The 24,698-nt window shown below is 40.3% G+C and overlaps 1 protein-coding gene across 2 annotated transcripts; it reads right to left on the bottom strand.

Moving 5' to 3' along the window:
• Positions 1–1,945: 1,945 nt before the first annotated feature.
• NR4A3 (nuclear receptor subfamily 4 group A member 3) lies at positions 1,946–23,612 on the bottom strand. Of its 2 annotated transcripts, XM_059836353.1 has the most exons (7): positions 22,363–23,612; positions 20,040–20,169; positions 18,921–19,093; positions 13,373–13,572; positions 11,988–12,166; positions 11,109–11,111; positions 1,946–2,328 (listed from the first exon to the last, which is right to left on the bottom strand). In XM_059836353.1, the coding sequence occupies exons 1-7, from the start codon at positions 23,269–23,271 to the stop codon at positions 2,066–2,068; spliced, it is 1,857 nt and encodes a 618-aa protein (XP_059692336.1). In that variant the 5' UTR covers positions 23,272–23,612; the 3' UTR covers positions 1,946–2,065. The 2 variants fall into 2 exon arrangements, with proteins under 2 accessions (XP_059692336.1, XP_009806180.2); XM_009807878.2 differs by lacking the exon at positions 11,109–11,111.
• Between the last annotated feature and the right edge of the window lie 1,086 nt (positions 23,613–24,698).

Here is a 24,698-nt window from a genome sequence, read left to right as displayed (position 1 = left end):
CTGTGTCTTACACAAGGAGACAAAGCTAAACATACTTTTGGATTTTTTTGTCTGTATGTTTTTGTATGCGCACATGTGTGTGAGTGTATATGTATATATATACACACGTATATATATATATTTAGTATATACAAAAGCAAATTCAGTCAAAATATATTTGTCTTGCTGGTCAGGCTTGTTACAGCAACCTACAAGAAACATTAGCTTCTCTGATATTTAATTATGCTATTATGTTTGCACATAAGCTTAAAAGTCAATACAAAAAGCAATGCTTTTCCAAATATTATCTGCAGGTAAACCGGAAATATTAACTATAGTGATTAGAAGTCTGTTTCCCTATTGACACTACTATAAATCTTGATATAAGAATAATTTTTTCATAAAAGCACATCCAAACATAGTAAGTGATAAAATACCAGATTACTATTTGAAAACCATACAGTGACTCGATATCTGGGTTATCCTTTGCAGCAATTAGGCAATTCATTTGGCATCTGTTTGATTGTATAATTTAATTTCCATATAAACAGCATAGTTTAAAAAAAGACAAAAGCTAGAATGTTTAAAGCTAACAAAAGATACAGTGACATCAGGTTGACATTCAAAAATTTCCTTAGCAAAATGACCAACAAAATTTTGACTTAATACAGTGCATATAAAGTTTTTTAGAACTCAACTTTTTAAATATTATTTGAATTTAGCAAAACATGAGCAAGATTTTAATATCAAAGTGCTAAACAGTACTGCCTTAGAAGTCACTGCAAATAAACTGTAAAATAACTCTGCTTGTCATTTGACAGATATTTTATATACAAATGGTTAATAAAAAGACACGCGCGCACACACACGCACACAAATATAGGTATATACATATATATATACACACATTATATATATGTATATAATTTTCCAACTGGTATAGCTGAGTCAGTGTGAACACCCCATTTAGTTATCATGTGTAACAGGGCTCCCATGAGCTGGCAGTCATTGCAATAAATACAGGCAAAGCCATTACAATATACCATGCATACAAACATTTATACAAATAAAGACACTATGCAACAAATTATTTCATATTAATATGGCATCAACAGTATAAACATACAAAAAGGAGTACGAACACGGAATGTTTAAACGCAGCCCACTATATCCTTCCTAGCACTTACATTCATACTATTTTACAAGACTTGCTTGTTCTTGAAAACCATCTTCTGTCTGTTTACTAACTAGTCGCTTATGTTAGAAGTCTAAAACTGAACTATCCCTGATGCTGACCCTGTATGCTCCAATCACTACTTACTCGGATTTCCTTCGCTAAGGAACAACTGAGCCACAATTGCTCCCGTGTCTTCCACATACATTTGTCAATAAGTCGCGCTACATGGAATCAAGTTTGGAAAACTCTGTCAGGTAAGTTAGTGCATGTAATTTTCTCACTTGATTTCTTCTGTTTGTTTTCGTAGTAAAATAAATTAGTTAATAAACGAGACTTAGTAAGACAGCACTTTAAAAAATTGCACTTGAACATGGGAGCTAACAGCCATTGTCATTTTGCTATATTTGATTTGTATGAAATGTTCAATTGAATGTACTTTGCTAAAAAAGTGAATTTTTGTTTAGATTGTGCTGATGTATGTGCCCTTGATGCAGGAAGTATGCTAAAGGTATCCTCACAAAACACATACTACCCTGGCAAACAACTGTTCGCTGTTCTTGTTTTCAAACACAGCTTCTATAATTTTATTCCTCATATACCATGAGGTGTTAAACAACAGATTTAAAACAGTCATGTTAACCTTTTACTGCTGCTGGGATAGCATTGTCCAAAAGTGCCATATTAGCCTTTTAAAAAACCCAAATCACACAAAAGAAAACAAAGAACACAACCCCAAACCAGTAAGCCAGTAAGTTTCAGGCCTCAGGTTGTAAGGATGAAGCGCCAGAAAAGACCTCATTTTAGACTCGGAGCTGCTTTTCTGTTAAGTGAGGGCAGAAATGTTAGCTGTAAGTCACGATCCATTTGCCTGCTCTGGTGGACATTTGCCTTTCAGGAGGGTGGTTTGCCTCAGAAGGGTAAGGTGTCCAGAAACAGCCTGTCGATAATGGAAGGGGCTGGCACCAAATCTTCCAGTTTCAGGTAAAAGATGCGCTGCAGTCCCAGCGTGCAGAGAGAACGCAAGTCAGCCAGAACACCCAGTACCTTCGGCTCTGCAGACTCAAGCGGTTGTCCTTTGTTTTGGCAACTGAAAGTTAAGTGATCTTTCAAACTGCTTGTGATCTTGTTGCATAGCTCTTCCACTTTCTTTGGTTCTTTTAATCCATGTCGTTCTGCAAAGCAAGAGAAAAAACACATCAGCATCCCTACCACAAATTGAGAGAACTCGTTTTCTTCGGTGTAACCCAAATCCATACTCTGGTACTCAAAGCAAAAAATGCTTTGAAAGTGTAAGATGTCTCAGAACAGTTGGGGTTATACGATGTCAGTTAACCTTTCTGCCATACAAAATAAGAGATGGCAAGTGCCCTTTTCTCTTTAGCTGCTAAAATAGGTGGCAGAGATGCTCAATTATGATCGAAATTCTAGTACAAGGAGTCCAAGCATCCTCCGTATCTCGCATAATTTTCATGATATGAGACAGAATTAATTGGGTGATTTTCCAGCAAAACTATCACAGGAGGTGTTTTGGAGATTTCCGTGCTTCCCCACCAGTTGTGAATGCTCAATAACTATGGCAACCATTATTTATTCAGTGAATTCAAGTGGCGATCGATATCCTCAGCCAGCTCCATCAGCGCCGGGCCTAGAATTCCACCAGGAATTTGCAGACACTCTTATAAGAAACTAAAGGCACCTTACCACCCTTTGTTATTTTGATCAGCTGCTGCTTTTTAGTTTATTCATCTTTAAAAGGTCTAAGATAAAAGAAGCCTGGAAGTTAACTATTTTGCTTTGAGTGAGCAATGCCTAAAGTGAGGCGGCAGCTGTGTTATCCATCACCAAAACCTCAGCATTCCTAAAAGGAAGGGGAGCTGGGGTTTGGCCCCCTTCAAATAGCCTTTTAAAATGCTACAACCATGTTAAACGCATCCACAGTTATTTAAGCATAAGTAGAATGAATCGGATTTGTGATTCATTAAAAGCAGGCTCTTTACTGGTACAGGGGGAAAGATAATTTTGTGCTGCTTGCTACCAAGATTTAGTGGATAAATTCATGTAACATTTCAGAACAAATAATTTTGTGATGTTTTGATTTGCCTTTGACTTTGAAATTCACAGATAAGTAAGTAAGAACTTGCTTAATAGCAAAGTCATAATCATTTACACATGAAATAGAATAATACCAGATAGGACAGTGTAAGAAAATGCAGGTTAAATTAGTTTTAACCAACTAGACATACAAAAACAGTGACAGCAGCGGATGAGGAGTAATTCTGGCAATTCTCCTGTTTGATGCATTTCAAGTTGTCTTCTTTCCCTAGCCCTCTCCCCCACCCCTGGCAGCCATGTGCCATATTGTGCCCACTGCCCCCAAGTCTTGTTCCTCTACCCCAGGAGGAGCGGGCAATAGATACTTTCTCTGTCCATCCCCTAACAAACAGTGAAAAGAGTACAGTTTTCTTTACTTCCAGAAGCAGGCATGATGTCTGTGCAAGGCGCAGTGGTGCCTTGCGCAGGCATGTGTATATAAACTCCTTGCTGCCTCCCCTTACCACCTGTTTTGGCTAGATGTTCTTGACAAACCAATAAAACAGATGGGATTCAATGAAGGCAGTCAGAAATGTAAAGGTCTGATTTTCCACTGATATTCACCCATTTTACAATTTTTTCAACTTTATTTACTTAGGCAGAGTGTTCTGAAGAACACTAGTTTGGGATCAGAATCAGAGATGTGCAGACATGTACATCTCCGGCCAGAAGCTACTGTGCTCTATCATTTAAGTACCATCAATCTGCCCTGTTGTTTCAGAGCAACACTCATCCAAGCAGTAACATCTGCTTCAGACATCATTTTCACCTTGCAGGAATTAAAAATCCTAGGTATTCTAAGTGCCTTGTTTACATAAAAACACGAGAGTCAATGAATATTTAAAGCCTTTCCAGTAAACGGTGTATAGTGTAATTATGTAAGCCTTAACTATACAGGTCACTGAGAGTAAATACTTAGGCAGATTCTGCCATTAAAATCTTGGCGGATAAATATTTTATACAGATTGGAAAAGCTGTAGGGTTGGGTTTTTTTACTGCTAGCCTACTGAGAGAATCCGCAGGACATTAAATTAATCCTGCAGTCTTTGAAGAGTTCCCATCTTTTAATCTGTTTTGAGATTGTTTCCTGGCTATGTAAGTGAAGATATCTTTATAGATCTAGGGAGCTGAAAAACTAGAATGGATCCAAAACCTGACTACAAATTAGCAGAGCACATTTTTAAACCAGTGCCTCAGTAGGTGTGTACCTTGCTGCAGAGTATGGAAAATTATCTCTGGCTCTGGAGCACACAGCAACGTTGTTAACATTTCCAGCCAGAACCAAACAGTCTTTGTCTCACACTGACAAGTTCAGAAGGTTTCATGAACAAATTGTGTCTTTGGTGGCTAGCCATGAACATACTGATGCAAAACACAATACGTGCAAAGATTATAATATCAGTAGCCTTACTTTAAATAACAAAATCATGAAAATTCAGAATTAAGACATACTCCGTCCTTAAGCCACTCTCTGGTGCTTACAATATTAAAGGAGTCTCTGATAAACCAGGCTGTCCTCTCCTGCATGAAGTGCCATGCAATGGCCTTTGCTACTTGCAAATCTCTACAAAGGTAATTCCTCATGACTGGAACTGCCTCACTGGAAGAAGTTTTCAGTCTCCAATCCCTAAGGCATCCCTTGTGGACCCATAGACAGTCAAAGCCATCTGCGTGGAAGCCCTTCCACTAGTAAAGGGCACTGCATGTATTGGCACTGCCATCACGGTCTCTGGTGTTAGCATTCCACTAGTTTCTGGGGAATGTACTAGTGTAAGAAACAACCCATCTCTTAGGTAGACCTGAGGAGTCTTGGGTCTAATTTACTCAAAGATTTAAATTTAATAGTTAGGGTTCAAATAGCGGGAAACACTTTTTCTTGCCTTTTCCACACGACCAGTCTCATTTGGGCAAAGACAGACCCACAGTCTTTCTCACTCAACCTAAAGGGAACAGCGCGAGGCAGCTGTGGTGAGTGTGTGCAGTGGTGCTGAAGCTGAAGGCCTCTAATCATTTGCTGTCTTCCACAGGATGTTCTTATCCACATGGGAATGATAAGGCCAAGATTTATCCCAAGAAGGACAGCTAGTCAAAACCTATGGATTTTCTCTAACTGATTGAGGAGGTGTGTAAATATTATTGTATTCAGACTTTCTTATAATGGCAATTAAAAAGGCACCGGGTAAAGTGTATATAGGATTTCTCAGACTTGTGTTTTAGGATACCATTGATTTTTGCAAGAAAAATGGTGACTTATGGCAAAGATGCTCTCCATAAGCCTGTCAAAATGATTCATCAGAAGTCTTGCCTCTAAAGCTCTACAAACTTAGCAGCTCATCCTGGCAAACTGAAAGCAGCAAGTTTTTTACACCTTTCTCCTTTTCCCAGGAATCTCAATGTGATTCTGTGCTATAATTATGCTGATCAGCAAAAACTTGATAGGAAGAAAGTAAAAGAGCAGGAAAACCCATCGCCAGCTGTGCTAGTCCTTCTTTCCCTAATCTATGACGGGCTAGATTATTGCCAGCGTTAGGCAGACTGAGTGCTACCTTTATGAGAAACAACTCTCAAAGAGTGCAAGTATTTGAAAGACCTTGAGTATCTCAAAGACCCTTGTGCTCTGCGCTCTGTGTTGGGGTGGGTCAGCTTTAGCCTTAATTCATTCTGAGGTGTCAGTCCAATCAGAAATGCAACAGATTTATGCTGCAGACTTAAAATAGGCCTCTTGATTGTCTTGGTTTCGATATAGTTATCTGATTCCTCTTCCCCCTTCACAATCCTCTTCCCCTTCTATAACTCAAATAGACGCAAGGCTCAGTTGCCTACAGCTTTCTGTTGTCTTGTGCACACTGTTACACAGCAAGATTGCAACTCGGCAGATCCAAGAGTCTCCTTTCCTGTTGCAGTCTGACCCATATTCATCCTGCCTAACTCTCAGGCACTTCACAAGTGTGCCCAAGCTAGGAGCGCAGACTGCTTGACCTCCTCCTACCATCAGCAGAAGGATGAGCATTTTTAGAAGACGTTTTAGGTGGAAGAAACATCTTCTGGAGGTGCCCCGTGTTCTCCATCAGCTGTGCAAGGTACCTAAAGTCAGATGAGCTGAATGACCACACAGGACATCACAGTTTGCTCCCTCCTTCAAGAAAACCACAACATAGTACAGAAGCCACTGGTTGCTGTAGGAGGAAAGAGTTCTTGCCTCAGCAAATGGGTGGGAGGGGAGAAAGAGTGAGTACTTCACTTTGATGCTGACAGTATTTCCCTCAGCAAAGTGGTGGGGGGAAGGCAGACAATGCAATCTGGAGGGGACTTTTTTTATAACTGGCTCTCCTACACTCCTCCAGTCTGCCACCTGCTCGTATGTAGACCCAGCACACGAAACACCCACTCTGGAGGATCCTGGCAACAGGACTGAAGGGTATCTGCTGCTGAAGAGTAGGTGAGCCTCCCTTCCGTAGGGAAGTTGGACAAATTCATGTTCAGAAGGGAACTGCAGCAGCCAGGCCCTTTTCAGTCAGATCGGACTCCTTACTATTTCTTGGTATGACTGATGGTGCTAAAAATTGTGCTTGTAAACTGGAACAGAAAGCCCAACAGCAGGAAGACAAACACAAACTCATAACTAACTGAAACCTCACAATATTCTTCAATGTTCTGGTGCCAGTCTAACAAAGCAGTAAGAGTGTGAATAAGCCCAATATATACAGTGGCTCTGGGCTGGTCTGTAACCCACTTAAAATAAAACATATGCTAGAAGAGTTTGGCTGAATGAGGGCTAGAATGCTCTGTGCTTGGCAGCATCCCACTGAGAGTGTCAAGTGGGCAAAACAATAATATTTTGATGTGGATACAGAAAGGAAGAGGCAGAGATAAAAAGAGAATCAACGAGAGAGAGAGAGAAAACACTAGCAGTTTTAGAGCAGGTGGAAATTTGAGGCTAAATTAGAGTGTGCCCTTGAGATGATCTGCATTGGAGTCTCAATCTTTATATTTTGACACTGTTAGAAAAACTGTAAAGCCCAGCATTATAAATGGTCATTTGGGAAGTTAGGGAAGCATTTTCAAGAATAGGCTCAGCTAATATCTGGTCTACTGTGTGAAGTTTCATCATCAACACTAGCCAGTCCAGCATGGTGTGGTTGTGCAGGAACACTTGTGATCCATGCAACACACTAAACTGATAGAAAACGTCCATGTGGAACTAAGGACAGAACTTGTCCCAAGATGACCAGCATTTTCTTTCCATGTTGGCACTCTTCTTTAGCTCATTGGATCCTACATCCCAACAAAGTGATCCAAAGAAAAAAGAACAGGACAGAACTAATTTCTTGCTTTCACGGGGATGTGGGGCGAGTGTCATATGTTGTTTCCTAACTACTTTCTTCTGGCTGATGCTCAGAGTGCCACTGATCTGCTCTGGAGGAAGTTGTGTCCAACCCTTCTTAACCAACTGAAGGAAGTAAAAAAAGAGAAGAGAAAAAGAGAGAGGAAGATCCTAAAGGAGTACCTTAAAGAAAAAAGATGTGCTTTGGCATTGCAGAGTTTTAAGTTAACTGTTTGCAAGCCACCCACAATAAACCACATGTTACTTCTTTCATTCTGTGTGCTCCTTCAAGCTGATGTCCTATCTGAAAGGACTTGAAAATTCAGCAGCAATCTGACATCATGCTTTTCCTTCTAGGCAACATACTGCAAATTCCCAGGAAATAGAAAATAAACAGAAAAAGCACAAATATATGGACTTTATAATGGATTATACAATGCAAAATATTAAAAAATCTTTTCCTCTTTATTTTATGTTGTGCATACCTTTACTCAAAGCAAGTAGTGAATTAGCAAGTATTGTGATACTCACTAGGTCTCCTGTCGTTCTCTTCAAAATTACCAAACAGAACAAATGGTCATATATGCCTATAACCATGCACCCTCTGCTGTGATCTGCAGCTGTGGTTGAGATAGGACATGGAGCTTTGCAGCTCCAAACAAGTCAGCAGGGTTAGTTTAAAGGGCACTGGAACTACTGGGGCTGTTACTGAGGAGCCAATCTGACATCCAAAAATGAGAGAACAGCCTTCAGTATGTTGGGACACTGGGAATAGTGGAATGTCTTTTAGCCTCCAACACTAATTTTTACATTTATTCCCTCTTCCTTCACTGGGAGAGAAATGTTAGTTCTTCCTGTCACTCTTGCAGAACAGAGAAAGAACATGCGAAACAGAGTAGCAACTTCTCTTTTCTCCTTCAGCAATACTGCCAATGACTAGTATACAAGAGGGTTTGTTTCCTAAGAGCACATCTTTGTTTGGGCTATGGACACCACTCATGAAATCAAGAAGAACAAACAGGTTATTATTCCCCAGAGTGTTTTTCTTTACCTGGAGAGACAGTTCTTGAATTTGGTGCTACCTAAGATGCTGTACAGTATTAAAACAAGCTATGACTATTATACAGCAGTGGGTTGTTGTCTTTTTCTTTTTTCGGTTGAACCATCACATCATGAAAAGTTGACTTAATGCAAAACAAGAACTGGAGCAATCTGCGTAATAATGAAGAAAATTTTGCTCAATCCAGCATTTTGGTTTTGCAGTGTTGCTAATAAAAGCAAACAACTAGATTCACAAATCAGAGCTTTCCTGCCTATCTTGCAGCCCAATGACATAGATATCTATTTGGGACATAGGAAATTCATGGTCAGATTCCCTTCCTGTTGGAATCAGATCAAAGACTGGGCCTTGGGTGTCTCTCCAAGCACTAGCTTGTCCCCAAATCATCATACACAACAGCCATTCTGCAGCCCATGAAATATGTCAAATGGCCTCAACACAAAAGACAGTGATACTCAATAGTCGCATATCCTGCGTTCCTGGAAAAGACCGCTTTCTTTTGCTCACACTCACAAAAAGGGCTTGAATCAGGATTTGCTAACTACCCATTGCCTCCAACAGTCCATTACAGGCGAGAAGAGTACCTTCTCCAGAGTTAAAGAATGGCACCTAAAACACCCACCCAAATCTAAGCTAAGCCTCAAAACAATGCTTAAAAATATTCAACGGATTTCAGATTTCCAAAATTTATCTTTATTATTTTTTCTCTTTTGGTGAGACTAGCTGAAAACCAGCACATGGCTTGTCATACTCAAACTGTAAGGAGAAGACAAGAAGCCATTTCTCATGGGATGCAATACCAGAGCCAAATCTCAAGGCTTTCCTGAATATAAAATTTCAATACACTATCACTGAGAAAGTCCCAAAAGAACCCTGCCCAGCAGCATCTTGTGCTGTAGTGCTCTCTTAACCATAATCACCTGATTTCTTCTTTCAGGTTTTTTTTTTTTATATCGTTCATCATTATACAATATCATCCATTTTCAGGTGACCAACTTTCTGGCTGAGTCCCTAAGTCAGCTAGCTGCCCTTGGAGATCTGAACCCTGTGAATATAAATCACTAGATACAGGAGCTTTGGTCTAATTTAGTTCTCATGAAAGTATACTCTGCCCTTAACAGCAAAACAGCAGAGATATACCAGCCTCATGAAATAAAAGAATAAGCAGAAAACTACATCAATTTTAATTTCTCATTCAGGTGAGAAAATCAAGAAAAGCTTGACAAATACAGAAAACCTTAAAGCTTTTATGGACAGAAATGCTCTCCTTTTAAAGGCAACAGTTACTTCCATTTGTTTAGAAACTTTGGGAAGACCAGCACAATATAGCCAACTCCTGAAAGGGTTGTTATCAAGGAAAGGAAGAAATGTGGGGCGTTATCAATTAAAAGCTATTTCTATTAAATATCTTAGGGTGACCTGAGCCAGCCACTGGACAACTTCGACTCTTTATGTAAGGACAAGCAAACAGTGTCTAACTGAACAAAGAATTATCGTGTTAAAACAGGGCATGGGTTTGTAAGGAGAAAAACTTTTCTTCCTATACAGTAGCTTTTTCTACATTCACTTAGCTTGCTGGGGATCCTGTTCATTGACCTGCATCCTCTCAGTCTCCCGGAAGATAATAAAGAACAAGCTATCTGTGTCTATCCGAAAAAGACGTATTTAATATATAGTAAATAATCTGAATCAATTATATGTGCTATATATATGTGAACAAATATGCCTGTATGTAAATATAGAGAGTCAGTACCTGTCCTTGATTTATGTATGTCTAAATGCATACACATACATATATACATTGTATATGTACATAGGTGTCTATATACATACACATATATATATGTACTTATAAAACATATATGTAAGTATGCATGAACACATGTCAGTGGATGTTTATACATAGGAGTAAAAAAATAAGTTGGGAATGTTCTTTCTCACTTTAACATATCACTCATTTTGAAAATTTTTCATGCAGAAAAAAGCAACTCCAATGAGTTTTGCATTTTATAAAGGAACCTAGAATCTGGACCTTAATCTACCCTTTCCAACTACAGAAAAAATGAACAAAAATTAATGAAAAACCTGAAAATACTTTTCTTAAGAAGCAGAGAGTTAATGCTAGAACATATATACACTAACCCTTCACCCAAATGCAGGAAGGAAGCATACCACGCAAACTCTGAAGCCAAAGTCTTGACCCCACAAATGTCAGCAGGAATTGGCCAATTTATAGTTTTTATATTTTCCATTGAGCATCTTATCTCAGTGTTTCCCTAGGATCCCCTCATCCTAGGTAAAATGAAGACTGGGGCTGATACTATTGAGGACACTGCCTGCAACCTGATGGATGCCTGAAATGCAGGAGGAAATCAATATCCATCCCAGTGGAGCTTATAGCATCCCTAGGAAGATCCAGCTCAAGGAACACTGAAGCCCTGTCTCACAGTGAGGACACAGCTACACCTTTATACTACCAGCTTTCCTGAAATAAGTGTGAGGCTCTCAGTAGAGATGACTGCTGCTCTGACTTCTGCTGTATGGTTGTCAGACACGCTTACTCCCAACGCTTCCTGCTTCCATCAGCCATACCTCTTCAACTGCAAGAAGCCCAAACTGCAAGAAGCAGTGTACTTCAAGGGGCTTTGTTGTTTCAGGAATGAGAAAATTACACTTTATAAGGTTATGCTCCCTGTTTTGTAGTTACTGGACAGATTTGGCAGATTCTGACATCAGTTTCCTGCTGTTCCCCCCAGCAGGCAGAAGGGGTGATATGGTCACATGCACACCCAAAACCTTTTGTACAACTCCAGAAGAGGATTTTTTTCTTACTATTCTCCAATCTTCTCTCTCAAATAGGCAGTACATGAAATACCTACAGTAGCTTGGCTACCAAAAGCAGCCTGCCTGCCCTGGTGAAGCACTCTTTCTGGTCTAGCTATCTTGCTGAGAGGTGAGTTATTCTAGGTGTATGGCTTCCAGCTCTCGAGCTACCCTGATATTAGTGTTCCTACATGGAAGACCTAGCTCTGGTCATTTCATTAGGTTTTTCTGTGAATTCAGCAAGTATTTTGGATGTTTTTGTAGGAGGTACACAATTTGCTTGGAAGCAGTTTGCTTTTTAGATACTAATCCAAGAAGGCAATGAAACCATGAAGAAATAGAGAGTTAGATCACATTTTAACAGGGGTATCTGATGGCCTAATGTTAGTCCACAACTTCAGTACGGTCATTACAATGCTTAAAAATCATACTCACTTTACCCTGAATATAGCTAAGTTAACTGAAATTGCTTGAATCTACATTAAAGCAGAGCACGAGAGTCTGAAGCTTTCTATTAACAAAGAAGCACTTACCTGTAATCATAGTTAGAGCTGATAAACTTGCTAAGGCTGGGATATCAAGGTTAAGGCTCTTTAAGTTTAAGGAAAAGTCTTTAATAGAGTCGAGCCACTCCCCAAATCCACGAAGGCACTGAAGTCTATGAAGAACAAGTCCATTGCAGAATACAAACTTATCCTCAGCAGTATCAGACCTCAAATAAAAATAATTGAAAAAATTAGAAATCCATTTTCTACTTCACAGCAAAATGCATAACTAGTATTGAAGTCTCTGTCATTTAAAATCCAAGGCATATTATCCTGAGACATATGTGGGCATTCACGTTTGACAATATGTTTCTCCCTTGGGGCCAAAGTACAACAAACAAGCTTCTATGATTGCTTACTTGGTAGAGCTATAAGCCTGAGGTTAGCTGTAGCATGTGGTGTAGACTGTCTAATTAGTTAAGATTTTGGTCCTACCCAAAGGCATAAACAAAGAAGACATTTTACATTAAATACTGTATGTTTGAACCAAAGGAATACTAAGTGAGTGCATTTTGAAATACAAACTAATAAAAAGTAGAGAAAGAAGAGATTCTGCAACTCTCCGCATTTACTTAGTCTCATCCGCATTTTTCATATTGTAAAAATTGATAAGGAAAAAACAATGGAAAATACATGCAATAATGCACCACAATACGCATAACATCATAAACTCTTTTACATGAAAACCTGTCTGTAAGAGAGGTATTACAGCCAAGCTCTCCTCTCCTTCCCCTCCCTATTGCCAATATCCCTGTTAAAAATCACATGCAAAAGTCATTTCCAACCTAAAGAAACAAGGGCATAATTCAAATCACCAGTTTGGAATTTCCCCAGTCGCTGAAAGTGGTTTTGGTAAAGTGCCTTAACTAGTGCCAGACTGACAAATAGCATCTCGCTCTATTACATGACTTGGTATTAAGAAGAAAAACAACCTGAACAAGATTTTAAAGCTTCTTCATCCCTTTCAAAAACAGACATCAAAGATGTACATGTGCAAAAGAAGGGGGAAAAGGAAAAAGCTTTCATACTGAAGATGCTTTTCTATAGTTTATGCTGATAAGTATGAAGCAAACTTGCTCAAATAGTACCTGAGGATCAATTTCAATTAGTATGGAAGAAGAGGGTGGGGTATATCAAATAAAAAGGAGCACACTAGTGAGACCTATGCTCTCTTTTTAAATCACTTTCTTGGTTTTTTCTGCAGCGTAAAACAAATGAAACACCATATCCTGTGGATTCAGACATTGCTGATGTTTTGTGGGGTTTTTGGTACAACTGACAATGTTCAAAGATAGCGCCATATTTATTCCTTAAAAATATTTAGACGGATGATTTTTCACATCAGCTTAAGAGTAAATGAAATAAATAGTTACCTGATGGAGAGTCTTAGTACAAACAGCTCCAAAAAAGCTGATTCTATGAGTAATGTCTGATCTTCTTTTGGGAGGTCAGTAAATCCTGGGATTTTTTCTGCCCAGCCTCTAGTTATGTCAATGGAGGCAGTCAGAAGATTATAGAACTGTTGTACATGTTCTGCATCTGTGCCTGCAGCAGCCTGATCAGTGGAACAGTACTAAAATGAAAGCCACAGAAAGCAACGTTATATGCATTTAAGGGCATTCTGTGAAACATGCGGCGTTACCTGCCCGACAACATTTCCTTCTGTGGCAAAGCTGGTATTATTATCAAAGGCATAATAAGTAGGTCTACATCTATCTACCTATTTGGCTACCTACAGGCATTTTACTGTTCAGAGGTACATTGCAAAAATATTTCCACACGTACAGAAACCATTTAAAATTTATAAATAAAATACAATATTTATCACAGTTTACAAGTACCTATATGCTATTAGTAAACAGAAACAGAACCCTGGTGGGTAGGGTAATTTCCATCACACTAGGAGAGGAATACTATTTAACTTCCTACAATTAAACACTTTTCCCATTGATGAATTTGTCTCAGTATATCCAAAACACAGATTTCTTCCAAAACCTCTCAAACTGCATTTTATCTGACAGTGATAGAGACATGTAAGATAAATCATCTTTTATCTGACACATGCAGCATTGCTTCATTTGAATACAGAATTGGTTCAAAGTAAAACAGCTGCCCCATATCACCTCTTATCCTTCAAATAGAAGCATTTAAGGTTCAGGAGAACCTATTATCCTGCTGATGCGGCCATAACTCTTCCAGACAACCACTCGACAGGCTCAGCTTGCTCAGCTTCCCTGTGACCCTCTGACAGCTCCCTCCCTGCTATCTCCTGCTTCCTCACCAGTGGATCCCTGTCACTCCCATGGCACTGCTCTCTCTCTTGGCAGAAAATGCAACAGGAGCTTTTGGGGCTTAGTCCAATTGTGTGCTTGGAAAGTGCTGCTGGTTTTCTGAGCCGGAACTGAATGATTTGGGATTTATTCTAACAATATCCTCCCCATCAGGCATCTTGTAGGTTACTTCTGGGAGAGACTTCATACTCTCTCTCTGGGCCTCAGCCAAGGAAAGGCTGGGGTGGTCTCTACAGCTGAAAGAAGTGTGCATGCCCTTTGGAAAAGACTTTCCATATGCAGTTAGGGCTTGAGTCTGCCAGCCTAAAAGTCTCCCTAGCAACTCCCCAAGCCAGAGTGGAAGCAGAAAGACCCACATCTCTTTCCTGATCGGTAACAGTGGGCAGCCTGGGAGGACCTTACTATAGGCATGCCACTTGAGCTGCAGCTATCACCCAAGTTGCTTACTGCAACCCAAAAGTCACCTCTGTACAGGAAAGAGAGAGGGGGGCAGCAAGCAGAACTTCTCAGGTAGGTGTCCTCTTCCTTGCCTGTCCTAGTTGGAGCTGGTTGCTATTAGTAGGTAAGGGATGAAGGACACAGTGTCAGAGTCGCTGATTGATTGAGAACCATAGCAATCCTAGAGACCTCTGGCCATATCTGGGGTACCGGAGCTAGCCCTGAATGACTCTGTTCTGCTTACCCAACACTAACTACACAAGTTTCTCATAGTAACCTCCAGCTCACATCCCTAGTCAGCTAGTGAAACACGTGTGATCCCTCTGATAAAGTTCATGTGGAGACAAATTCTGCCTCAGCTACTCTGAAGGATCCTGTGACAGTGAAGCAAGCAGACGCCAAAGTACAGAGAGGATGGGGAGCAGGGGTAGAAAAATCTGTATGCTGCACCATTTACGTGTTCAGTGCCCCATCTGAATGGAGCAGTTGAGGATGATCAAGCAGCATGAAATAACTACTCCTGGCACTGGACTGCAGCAACATGTGCTGGGGTGATTAGTGGGTAGAAAAAGATCGTATGCTTTTTCAGAGACCTTGCATGTTCTGGACCCTCTTAAAATGAAGCTGTGGAGAAAGCCAAGACAGTGTGAGTGTGAGTAGACGGGCTTTTCCCTTTCATGGCCTTCAGCTCCTGAACACTCTGGGAGACGTGCTTTGCTGTGCAGGGGCTGAGCTATGACTCCTCCTTTCTACATATGGAAATGGAAAAGGCTGATGGAAACTCCTGCCTCACCACAGGTACTGTTAAGGCGAGATGCATTCTTGATCCTTTGATCAGTGAAGAGGAAGGAAAAGAAAAGGAAAAGAAAAAAGATACTACCCTAAGTTCATTCTAAATATAACTCATCATAAGTCAGTGTGATTATGCCAGGTATTAATTTGCTCCAAATATTTATAAAACACGCCTTTGGCAAAAGTAAGGCAAAGTTTTAACATTTTCTAACAAAGCTAAATGCTGCATTATGTCACATGAGTCCTACAGTACGGCATACCCCATGTGGGACACTTAATTGAATTAAATGCATGTAAAAAAATTGTAACCTGTATTTGTTGTTATAGTTTAGCCCATGAGACCAATTTTAGAAGAAAGATAAAAAATTATATAGAATTGTATATTTTTTAGCTGCTATAATATGTCACTGCTTGCTACAAAGAGTTAGCACTTACAAAGAATAGATGAAATAAAATATTATTTACTTGTAACAAACTTATGGCTATATAAGTAACCATAAACAATATGTATGGTTCTGTTTTATGCACCAAAATCTGTGGTTTTTTCCACGACTATTTCATTGAGAAGAGGTGATATTTGACCTAACTTCTGACCAAGACAGCTGGTAAGCCTGCCCTTGGTCAGGAGACCACAGTATGGAAGAGCTCTGATATGCATTTCTTAACCTGCCCTGTGCAAACTGAAGGCACGCCAGGAGAAAGCCAGAGGACAAAACTCTGCCTTACTCCCTTCCCCAGAGCTCCTTAGGGAATTAAATGAAACCCGATAGTTACTCAAGCAGGGGGTTGCACGTGTAGCAAGCAACATTAACTTGTATGGTATATGTAAAGAGATTCGGAAAGATTGATGTTGGGGAGCCTGATAGCACAACCTAGCTCTACTCTTTGCCTGCTTTCATCAGACCTTCATCAACTGCTACAGCTGCAAAAGCCTAACAATAACTTCTCTGCACAGAGGATAAGCTATGCTTGTTTTTCCAAAAGCCCCAATATTTGCTTGATTTTTGGCTGGGGAAGTGGGGGTGGGGAGGTGGGCACTCTCCCTCCAAAAAGGCAACATTTCTATTTAAGCTGGTGGCTATTCTGCATGAATAAGGATGGCAAGATATAGGGTCTGTTTCTCATCTCACTTACTTAGAAGTGTAAACTCAGTGGAATTGTACCAGTAAAGCAGGTGTAAGACCGGACTGCGGCCCTTGGCCTTTAAGGAGTTCATAAACCCAATTCTCTTCCTAGCAATTGCTTTTTGAAACCAAGTACCTAAATATACCACCGCTGTGGACTGGTAAGTTAAAACCAGTGCCGAAATGAAAAGTAGCCATGTTCTGAACAGAACTGGTTCCAATCTGTTTTGGTTTAAAATTGATACCTTATATAATTTATTTTTGGTTTTGGTTTGTGTGTATAGGTTTTTTTGGAGGGAAGGGGTACATGTTTCTCTCTGAAACTCTTACCAGTATTTTTAAGATGGTCAAGGCATTACGGCTTGTAAACATGAAGACCATGCTAAACATTAAGGTCATGACTGTGGAAGTGTTAGGACTGACTCCAAAGCCAGGTTTCCAGGTCTACCCATTTGTGGTGCTCGGCAGGGTCACAGCCTAACCGAACTTGCCGTAAGCTAGTCTTTACAGACACAGGACTGTTCTTCAAAGGGATTTTTTAGCATTGCAGTGTATTTACTGCATGTTTCATTTAGTTAATCTCAGTTTTTACACAGCATTTGTTTCTGATGTCCCTTAACTTTTCAAAATTAAGTATAAGGGTTATGAAAAATGTAAGAATCTATTAATTTTTAACATATTTGTCTTTTCAGTACTGCTGAGCATAACAGACTATTCTATATCTTATTGTAAAGAAAAACTTGGATATTAATATGTCCTAACAGACAATCGTACTTAATCTTTTAGCTACCAAGACTAAATTAATTTACTGTCAATCATGTGCTTCCTGTAATGTCCAACAGAATTGTTCAACAACTAGATCTGTGGGCTGTTTTCATTAAAAGAGAAATAATTACTGCAGGACAAAGAAAAAAGCCACATAAAAATACAGTTTTCATTCAGTTTTTTGTAAATGCAAAAGAACTTTATATCTATAAGTAAATACGTAAGGTTAGATACTGCTTTCATGGCCTGGGCTATTACACGCCTGTAGTTCTGTGGAACCCAGCAGATTTCTGTCAAAGAGCACAGCTCGTCACACACCTCGGTATTTGCAGAATGACCCCCTGAGACACTCTGAGTAAGTTAAAATACGTGTAAATATGGCTAATGTATTCTCCCCTTAAAAGGCTGTTAGATACTGAACAGCTAGATTCTTAATAATAATTTGGAAAATTATATGATTGTATACTTACAGATTAGCTTGAAGAAAAGATGTTACAGCATGCTTAAAATTGCTAAATTATATATGTAAGTATATTCTAAAACAGAATAATGTAAATTTTCCATAATTACAATCAAATATGTTTTAGTATTAAATATTACTTAGCAACAAGGGATAAATGGCCAATGTAGATGTTGTCTGAGTACAGCTGTAGTTTTTACAGTCTCAGTTTTAATCATATTTCATTAAGGGGAAGGAATTTGATCTTGTTTTTCCTTAGCTGTATTTTTTTCTTTTCCTATATCAGCCTGCCTAAAAGTGTATTTAACAAGCCATTTCAATGCTGTATTTTAGTAACTACAGAACAGTTTTTAAAGCTTTCAAAATATTCCATGAATATTTAAATGGTGAATATGATACATTAAAGAACAAGGTTGCAAAAATATATAATCTCTGATAAAGCTTTGCTGAGATAATTTTTTAGAATTTTGATTTTAAAAGGTTTGTTTTACAAATGTGAATTTTACTGAAGAAATATTCATGTTGGGGTATTCAAAGCCAGACCCTGGTCCCATTTAAATAATGGCAAAATTCCTATTGATTTCAACAGAAATGGCCCTATCCATCCAGTGTTACTTTGCACAACCCTTTTATCCGAATATTAGGGAAGTGCTATTAGATTTTAGCCTTCAGGACCTGGAAATTAAGATACTGAACATATGAGTACTGCTCCTGTGTCTGGTAGATTAATTGGTTGTACTGTAATTGCTAGTGTTTTGACATAGCCTTTTGCAAGAAGAATGCTCTATTTATCCACGCATTTTTGCTTTCACTCACCAATGGAATATACTGCAGATACCTTTGTGATTGAGATCCTCATGACGAATTGTTACTAACACTAATTTCTACTGCACCTCCTTTCCCCTCATTGCCCACCTACCATGAAAAGACATGGCTGGCTGGACAAATTTCACATTTAATTTCATTTTAGCAAACCGGATGGTAAGTAGAAATGCAGTTCACAAATCATTTCTACGTGGAAAACAAGCAGGCAAAGAAAAGTAAGACATACTCTCGAATAGTCAAGCTCCCTGGGCGTGGAGTCGGTTAAAGCTCGTACGAGGGCGTTCACCATGCTGATGGGAGGAGAAGGTGGGGAGGGCTGAGAGGGTTCTTGCTGTAAGGGGCTCTTTGGTTTGGAAGGCAGCCGACCTCTTCTCCCTTTCAGGCTGTCGGTACGGACAACTAGGCATAAAGAAAAAAGGGAATCGGTTGTGAAGATACCAGCAAACAACAGATCAGAATGAACACCTGCTTTTCTTATGCTGGCCAGCCTGGCAAAAATAAGAGCATTGTCCAGTTGCAGCACATGCCCTTGATGCCTTTGATTGCAAAGGAACACAAATGATACCAAAATTGCGTCAGACGTATGATCGTAAGCAGCAATCTAGCTGCTTACTTAAAGCCCAGCTGTGTTCCTGGTGTTTATGCTTTGTTCGCAGCACATATAGGCACCCGTGTACGTGTGCCCGTGCACATGCGCACACAGAGACACTCTACTGCTGAAAGAAAACTGAATGTGAAATTCTAATGTTCCTACTACCGGTGCACCTTTTAAATGACAGAGTCATTCATTCAAAGTAATTTTAGCTTTCTTGAAGCATTTGAAAAAATACGGTCACGCTATATAGGTTATATTATCCATGTTAGTATTTGCAATGGGACTGCTCACACAGTATTACTCACGTGCTTAAATATTTGCAGAATTGGGACTAATGAGTTGATCCTGTTTCCATTTAAATTAATTGCAAATTTACAATCAGCTTACGGGAATGAGACAAGATCTTATGTCAAAATGCACACAATCCAGTGCAGCCCCCGGTGAGACAACAGGGGGAAGCCAACAGTGTTATCGAGCAACGTTCAAAGTTAATAAAGGAGACATTTTGGCCAGTGTCAAATTATCCTCTCGTGACCTTGCTGTTCTTGAACTCTGCGGTCTAAAGTCTAAATATGATAATATGTGTGAAAAGAAGAAAATCAATACATTATTACACAAATGCACATATTTTGGGGTAAGTTATGAATCCCATCACTGTAAAATTCATTGTAAAGACATCCATGTCCACACACACAGATTCATCAAACGTAATATTTCAGTGTCTGGGATAATAATAGCAATAGTCCTTACCTTCTTTAACCATGCCGACGCTGAGACACTTCTGAAACCGGCAGTATTGGCATCTGTTACGACGTCTCTTGTCCACTGGACAGTTTTTATTTGCCAGACAAACATATTTTGCATTTTTCTGAACTGTTCTCTGCGAAAATGCAACACAAAAATAGTAAACCGATCGTTTCTTGAACAACTTAGAACCTGACAAAATGTGTTTTAATTACAACATGAAAAGCGACAGTGCAATTCATATAATTAGATAAAATTAATTTCCTAACACACTAGCCTCCAGGAAAAACAATTTTATTAGTGTTAGCTGCTGACAATGAAAATCATCTAGGATTGTTCTGAAGCAAGTCTCTGGAGACAGGCAACTTTGAATGATAAAATCATATCTGAAATTACCAGGTCATCGCATCTACCTTTGGGGATTAGATTATCTCCGCTTTTAATATCCCTTTGGGAACAATTTTCTACTTGGTTCATTCCCTTGATTATTGCTGACCTTATTAAAATAAAATCAAAATGATCTGCGATGTACTTCTCTTGCTATCACTATTGTTAGTCAAATACCACAATAACTGGTTTGGTTAGCCATTAAAATCATCAGGGAGAAAACCAAAAATACCAGAAACTCCCACAAAAGACGTTTAGTTAAATATTCTGGGAAAGCTAACCTGACCTGGAAAAAGCCAGACAAAATTCTACTGTAGTTATATACATTTAATTAACTCTAAAATGATCTTAAAACTATAAAATAAATTTAAAATTCGTAAAAACCTGGTAAGCCTTGGCAGAATGTAACAAATATTGATGCAAAAATGTATTATGTGTTTTCATACTTAAAATCAAAGCTACATTAATAAATAACACAGAACCAAAAAAAGACATTAATAGGAAAGACATCAGAACAGGAACAAATTTATCAGCTCAACATTCAATATTAAATCTTTCACTGCAATTAAATTAATGGAAAAATGTCATTTCATAATTTGCGTTCCTTTTCAAATAACAGCCTCAATGTATTAAATACAAGAAACACAGCAAATATTGTTCATTGTGCTTTAGAGCTGAAAACTGTTTAATTTTGCAGAATAAGCTCTAGATACTGCTCCCAGTCAAGGATATGCTATTGATTTCCACCGGGGCAGGATCGGGCCCCTAAGAGCTGCTATTTCCAGGTTATTTGTTTCCTTTTCTAATTATATTTAAATAACAAATGAGTTTTACAGGAGACGTGTATTTTACCATGTTGTCAAAGGATTGTTATTAAGTAACATTAGCAGCTCTGTGTACAATAAAAAAAATGTCATAAGCCCTCCCCCCAACTGTTTTTGGACTATTTTTGTTCCCATCGTATCTTTTAGCAGAACAGGGGCATGACTGCTACCTTTGCAGGAAGGAAGATACCAAATCAACCTCAAATGTGTCAAATCTTAAACCTGCTGCCCAGAACTACCCCCCTAAAAGTCTGTCCCAAGTTCTTCACTTAAACAAGCCAATTCTGAAAATAACACTAGAATCTGAACTCAGTCTGTTGAAAGGAAATTACAAATCACTCCATTCAAAGAGTAAAAAGAGGGTACTCAAATCTTAAAAACATAAGGACAGTTTCCACCGAGAAACTGCCGTGTGTATGTTATTTGCGTTGCTGTTCAGCTGTAAAGCCTTCTCCGTTACAGAGCGGTCACCGGGACCCTGTGCAGTGCTTAGTCACTGCTCTGCAAGCAGCTTTCCCCCAGCGAGGGCTCACTGGGCTCCTGAACCGAAGAGTAACGAGGAGGCAGCAACCGAATAAAACTAGAAGTGCTTGGGTTTGTCCCACGCATGAAACCAGCCTTCTCCTGGCACCAACCCTACAGCCCTCCTCGCCCCAGCCGCCCCAGGACAACAAACTGCAATCAGCTAAAATACAAAGTGGACTTCACCATTTCTGGGTTTCTTTCCTCGCTTAAAAATGAGGTTTAATTGGAAGGAGTGACTGAGTAAAACCCAGGTTGGATGCATTCCAGGTGAGTTTCGCTACGGAACAAACACAGTTTATAGCTCAGAGAGGGGTGAGCCATGCTCCGCTGAGGGACGCTGGCAGAGCGGGGACGTGGTTTGCCCAGCTCACTGCCACGGCCCTTTCTCGGCCGAGACCGGCTGATCCTTTTACCCTACAGAGGGCTTGCTTTGGCCTTCAAAAACTTTGGGTGGGTGATCATCATGCCCTGCTGTGGGGGTTCTGAGCTCTTACACAATGCCCCCCAGCAAGGACCAGGAGCGTACCGGGGCAGGTAGGGAGGGAGGAGAGGCTGGGGGAAGCGGGGAGGGGAGCAAACCGCAGAGCTCTCACCTTGAAAAAGCCCTTGCAGCCCTCGCAGGTCCGTACCCCGTAGTGCTGGCAGGCGGCATTGTCCCCACAGACGGCGCAGGTGCCTTCCCCGGACGAGGAGCTTCTGCTGGGCGGAGACGGGAGGCCGCTGCTGCCGCCGCCGCTGCTCTCACCCATCAGGCTGGAGGTGGCTGCGTTGAGGCCGAGCGGTGAGAAGGCTAAGGTGGCTGGTCGTTTGGGCAGGTGAAGCCCGTAGGAATGGCTCTCCATGGGCGTCTGGCTGGCGGCAGGTCTGTCGGAGCCCAGGGGCAGGCTCAGGGAGGCAGGGTCGTAGCACATGTGGGCAGCCGCGGCTGGCGTGTGGGGGGGCGAGTGCTTGAAGTGGAAGAGGGGGAAGCGCGGAGGCACGGTCTTCATGGGGGCAGTGTCCATCAGGTGGCTGGGTGGCAGGCAGGTCTGCGGGGGCTGCAGCGGGGGCTCGTCCCACAGGCTCTGGTGAGAGGGGAAGCCGGGCGTGGTGGGCGTGGAGGGCGGAGATTGCTTGAAGTACATGGAAGTGCTGGGCATCCCCTCGTCCGTGGAGGGTGGCAGTGAGGGCTGGTATGGGGAGAGCCGGGTGTCTTCCATCTTTATAAGGGGCCTCTGGCCAGAGGAGGCAGATTGCATTTGGTAGAGGCAGGAAGGCTTGAGCTCGTAGCTGCCAGAGTAACCCTCCATAAAGGTGCTGAAGCTGGGAAGGGAGGTGGTGGCAGTGGCAGTGATTTCGGTACTGCTCAGGTCCATGGTCAGCTTGGCATAGTCAGGGTTCATGATCTCCGAGCTGTACTCCGAGCCATACGCGTAGGTCTGAGCTGCATAATTTGAACCCGGCGGTGAAGGACTATACTGCGCTTGCACACAGGGCATATCTGCAAGGGCAAAGGGGAACATTAACAAGAAGCCCAGCGCGCTGAGGCCGCGGCACAGGCCCTCGTGAACTTCTTTCCGAAAAGCCTGCCCACGTTTCACAGAGCTCAGTTAGACACCTGACTCCCACTCTCGCCTGGACAGGGGACACATAAATCAGCCTCGAGTCTTTGCCTTTCAACAAGAAATATGCATCAGGGATCGACCAAGCATTAGGTATTAGGGAGTCGCGGGAGCAACTCAAATTTATACTAGTGTCAGTGAGAGAAGAAGCCATCTCAAGCTGCCCTACATCTGCTACTTAATATACATAGGTGTCAATGAGAATTAGGTAAGCAGAATGAAAACAGTTTATGGCTCTAAATCTATCTCTGTATGCATGCAACCGTGCCGTAAAATTTTCATGACGGGTAAACGAGATTATCAAATGCATAATATTAAAAATGATATTTATTTTAAAAGAAACAGCATCTGCAGTGCATGTCAGAGGAACGACTCAAATCACAGTGTTTGCTGCTTAGGACTTGCAAACATCAATTCTGCTTACTCAACTCTGGGCCTTTGAAGCATATTTCTGGTCAGCTAATAATTTAAGGTTGCTCTCTGACTAGTAGTTTTAAGGCTTATCTGTGGTAGAACAGTATCCTAAAAAAAGTGGGTGGTACAACATATCCCTAAATTTGCAAACATGTAAGAGAAAAAGTACGTGGTATTTCTGTTTCTGTTTTTATAGGAAAGTAAGGTTGAGGCTGCTAATATAATAGTTTTTATCCATTAGTCATAAAAGTTAATGTGGTTCACCGATAGATGGGATGGTTGAAGCAACACAGTGCCTGCCTATAAAGATTTGATTTTTTTTTTTTCTTTTACATTTCCTACTAGTCTGCTGTTTCCTTTGTTGCTCTCAGGAAATAATGGACCCAGTTCTGCAATCCATTTGAGGTTTGCCTGACTAAACACTGTGAGATTCTAGCCCAGTATTTGCAACCCAAACTAAGAGTGCGTGGTGTATTTCAGTTCTGCAGCAGAGGAATAAGATGCATCAATTAGTAAATATTTTCTTCTAAAGAGAAAAGTAAAGTAAATATGGAGAAAACATGTCTCAAAATTAAGTGCAGTTAATCTCTTCTTAATTGTGGTAGTTTATATTCCAAAAGCAGTTGAGAAAAAATTCATACTAAAAAAAAAGCTGCCTTGAAAATAATAGGGGTTTCCTCAATGTTTTAAGAACTCCCTTCACTTACAATTTTAAAATATTCACTTGAGCCTGGCATGCAGGAATCCAAATAATTTGTGTTAAATCAACTTTTAATTCTTTCCTGCTTTGCTTTGCAGATAAACGTATTTAAACTAAGCACCAGATTTCAATTATCGTACTGTCACAAACCATTCAGATCTTTCTTCTTCTCGAGAAAACATTAAAAACTAAGAAAAAAAATAGTGCTGTTTTC

The sequence above is a fragment of the Gavia stellata genome, chromosome 3, assembly GCF_030936135.1.
Source record: "Gavia stellata isolate bGavSte3 chromosome 3, bGavSte3.hap2, whole genome shotgun sequence".
Classification (NCBI taxonomy): domain Eukaryota; kingdom Metazoa; phylum Chordata; class Aves; order Gaviiformes; family Gaviidae; genus Gavia; species Gavia stellata.
The sequence above is the reverse complement of the archived record's forward strand: the minus strand, read 5'-3'. Positions and strand labels throughout refer to the sequence as shown.

Excerpts from the sequence above, each read along its gene's own strand:
- NR4A3 (XM_059836353.1), bottom strand. The coding sequence starts at position 23,271 with ATGTTCCCCTTTGCCCTTGCAGATATGCCCTGTGTGCAAGCGCAGTAT. Across the intron at positions 13,573-18,920 it reads GGGAGCTTGACTATTCGAGA|TACTGTTCCACTGATCAGGC; the intron begins GTATGTCTTACT and ends CTTTCATTTTAG. Across the intron at positions 12,167-13,372 it reads GTACTAAGACTCTCCATCAG|GTCTGATACTGCTGAGGATA; the intron begins GTAACTATTTAT and ends TTTTTATTTGAG.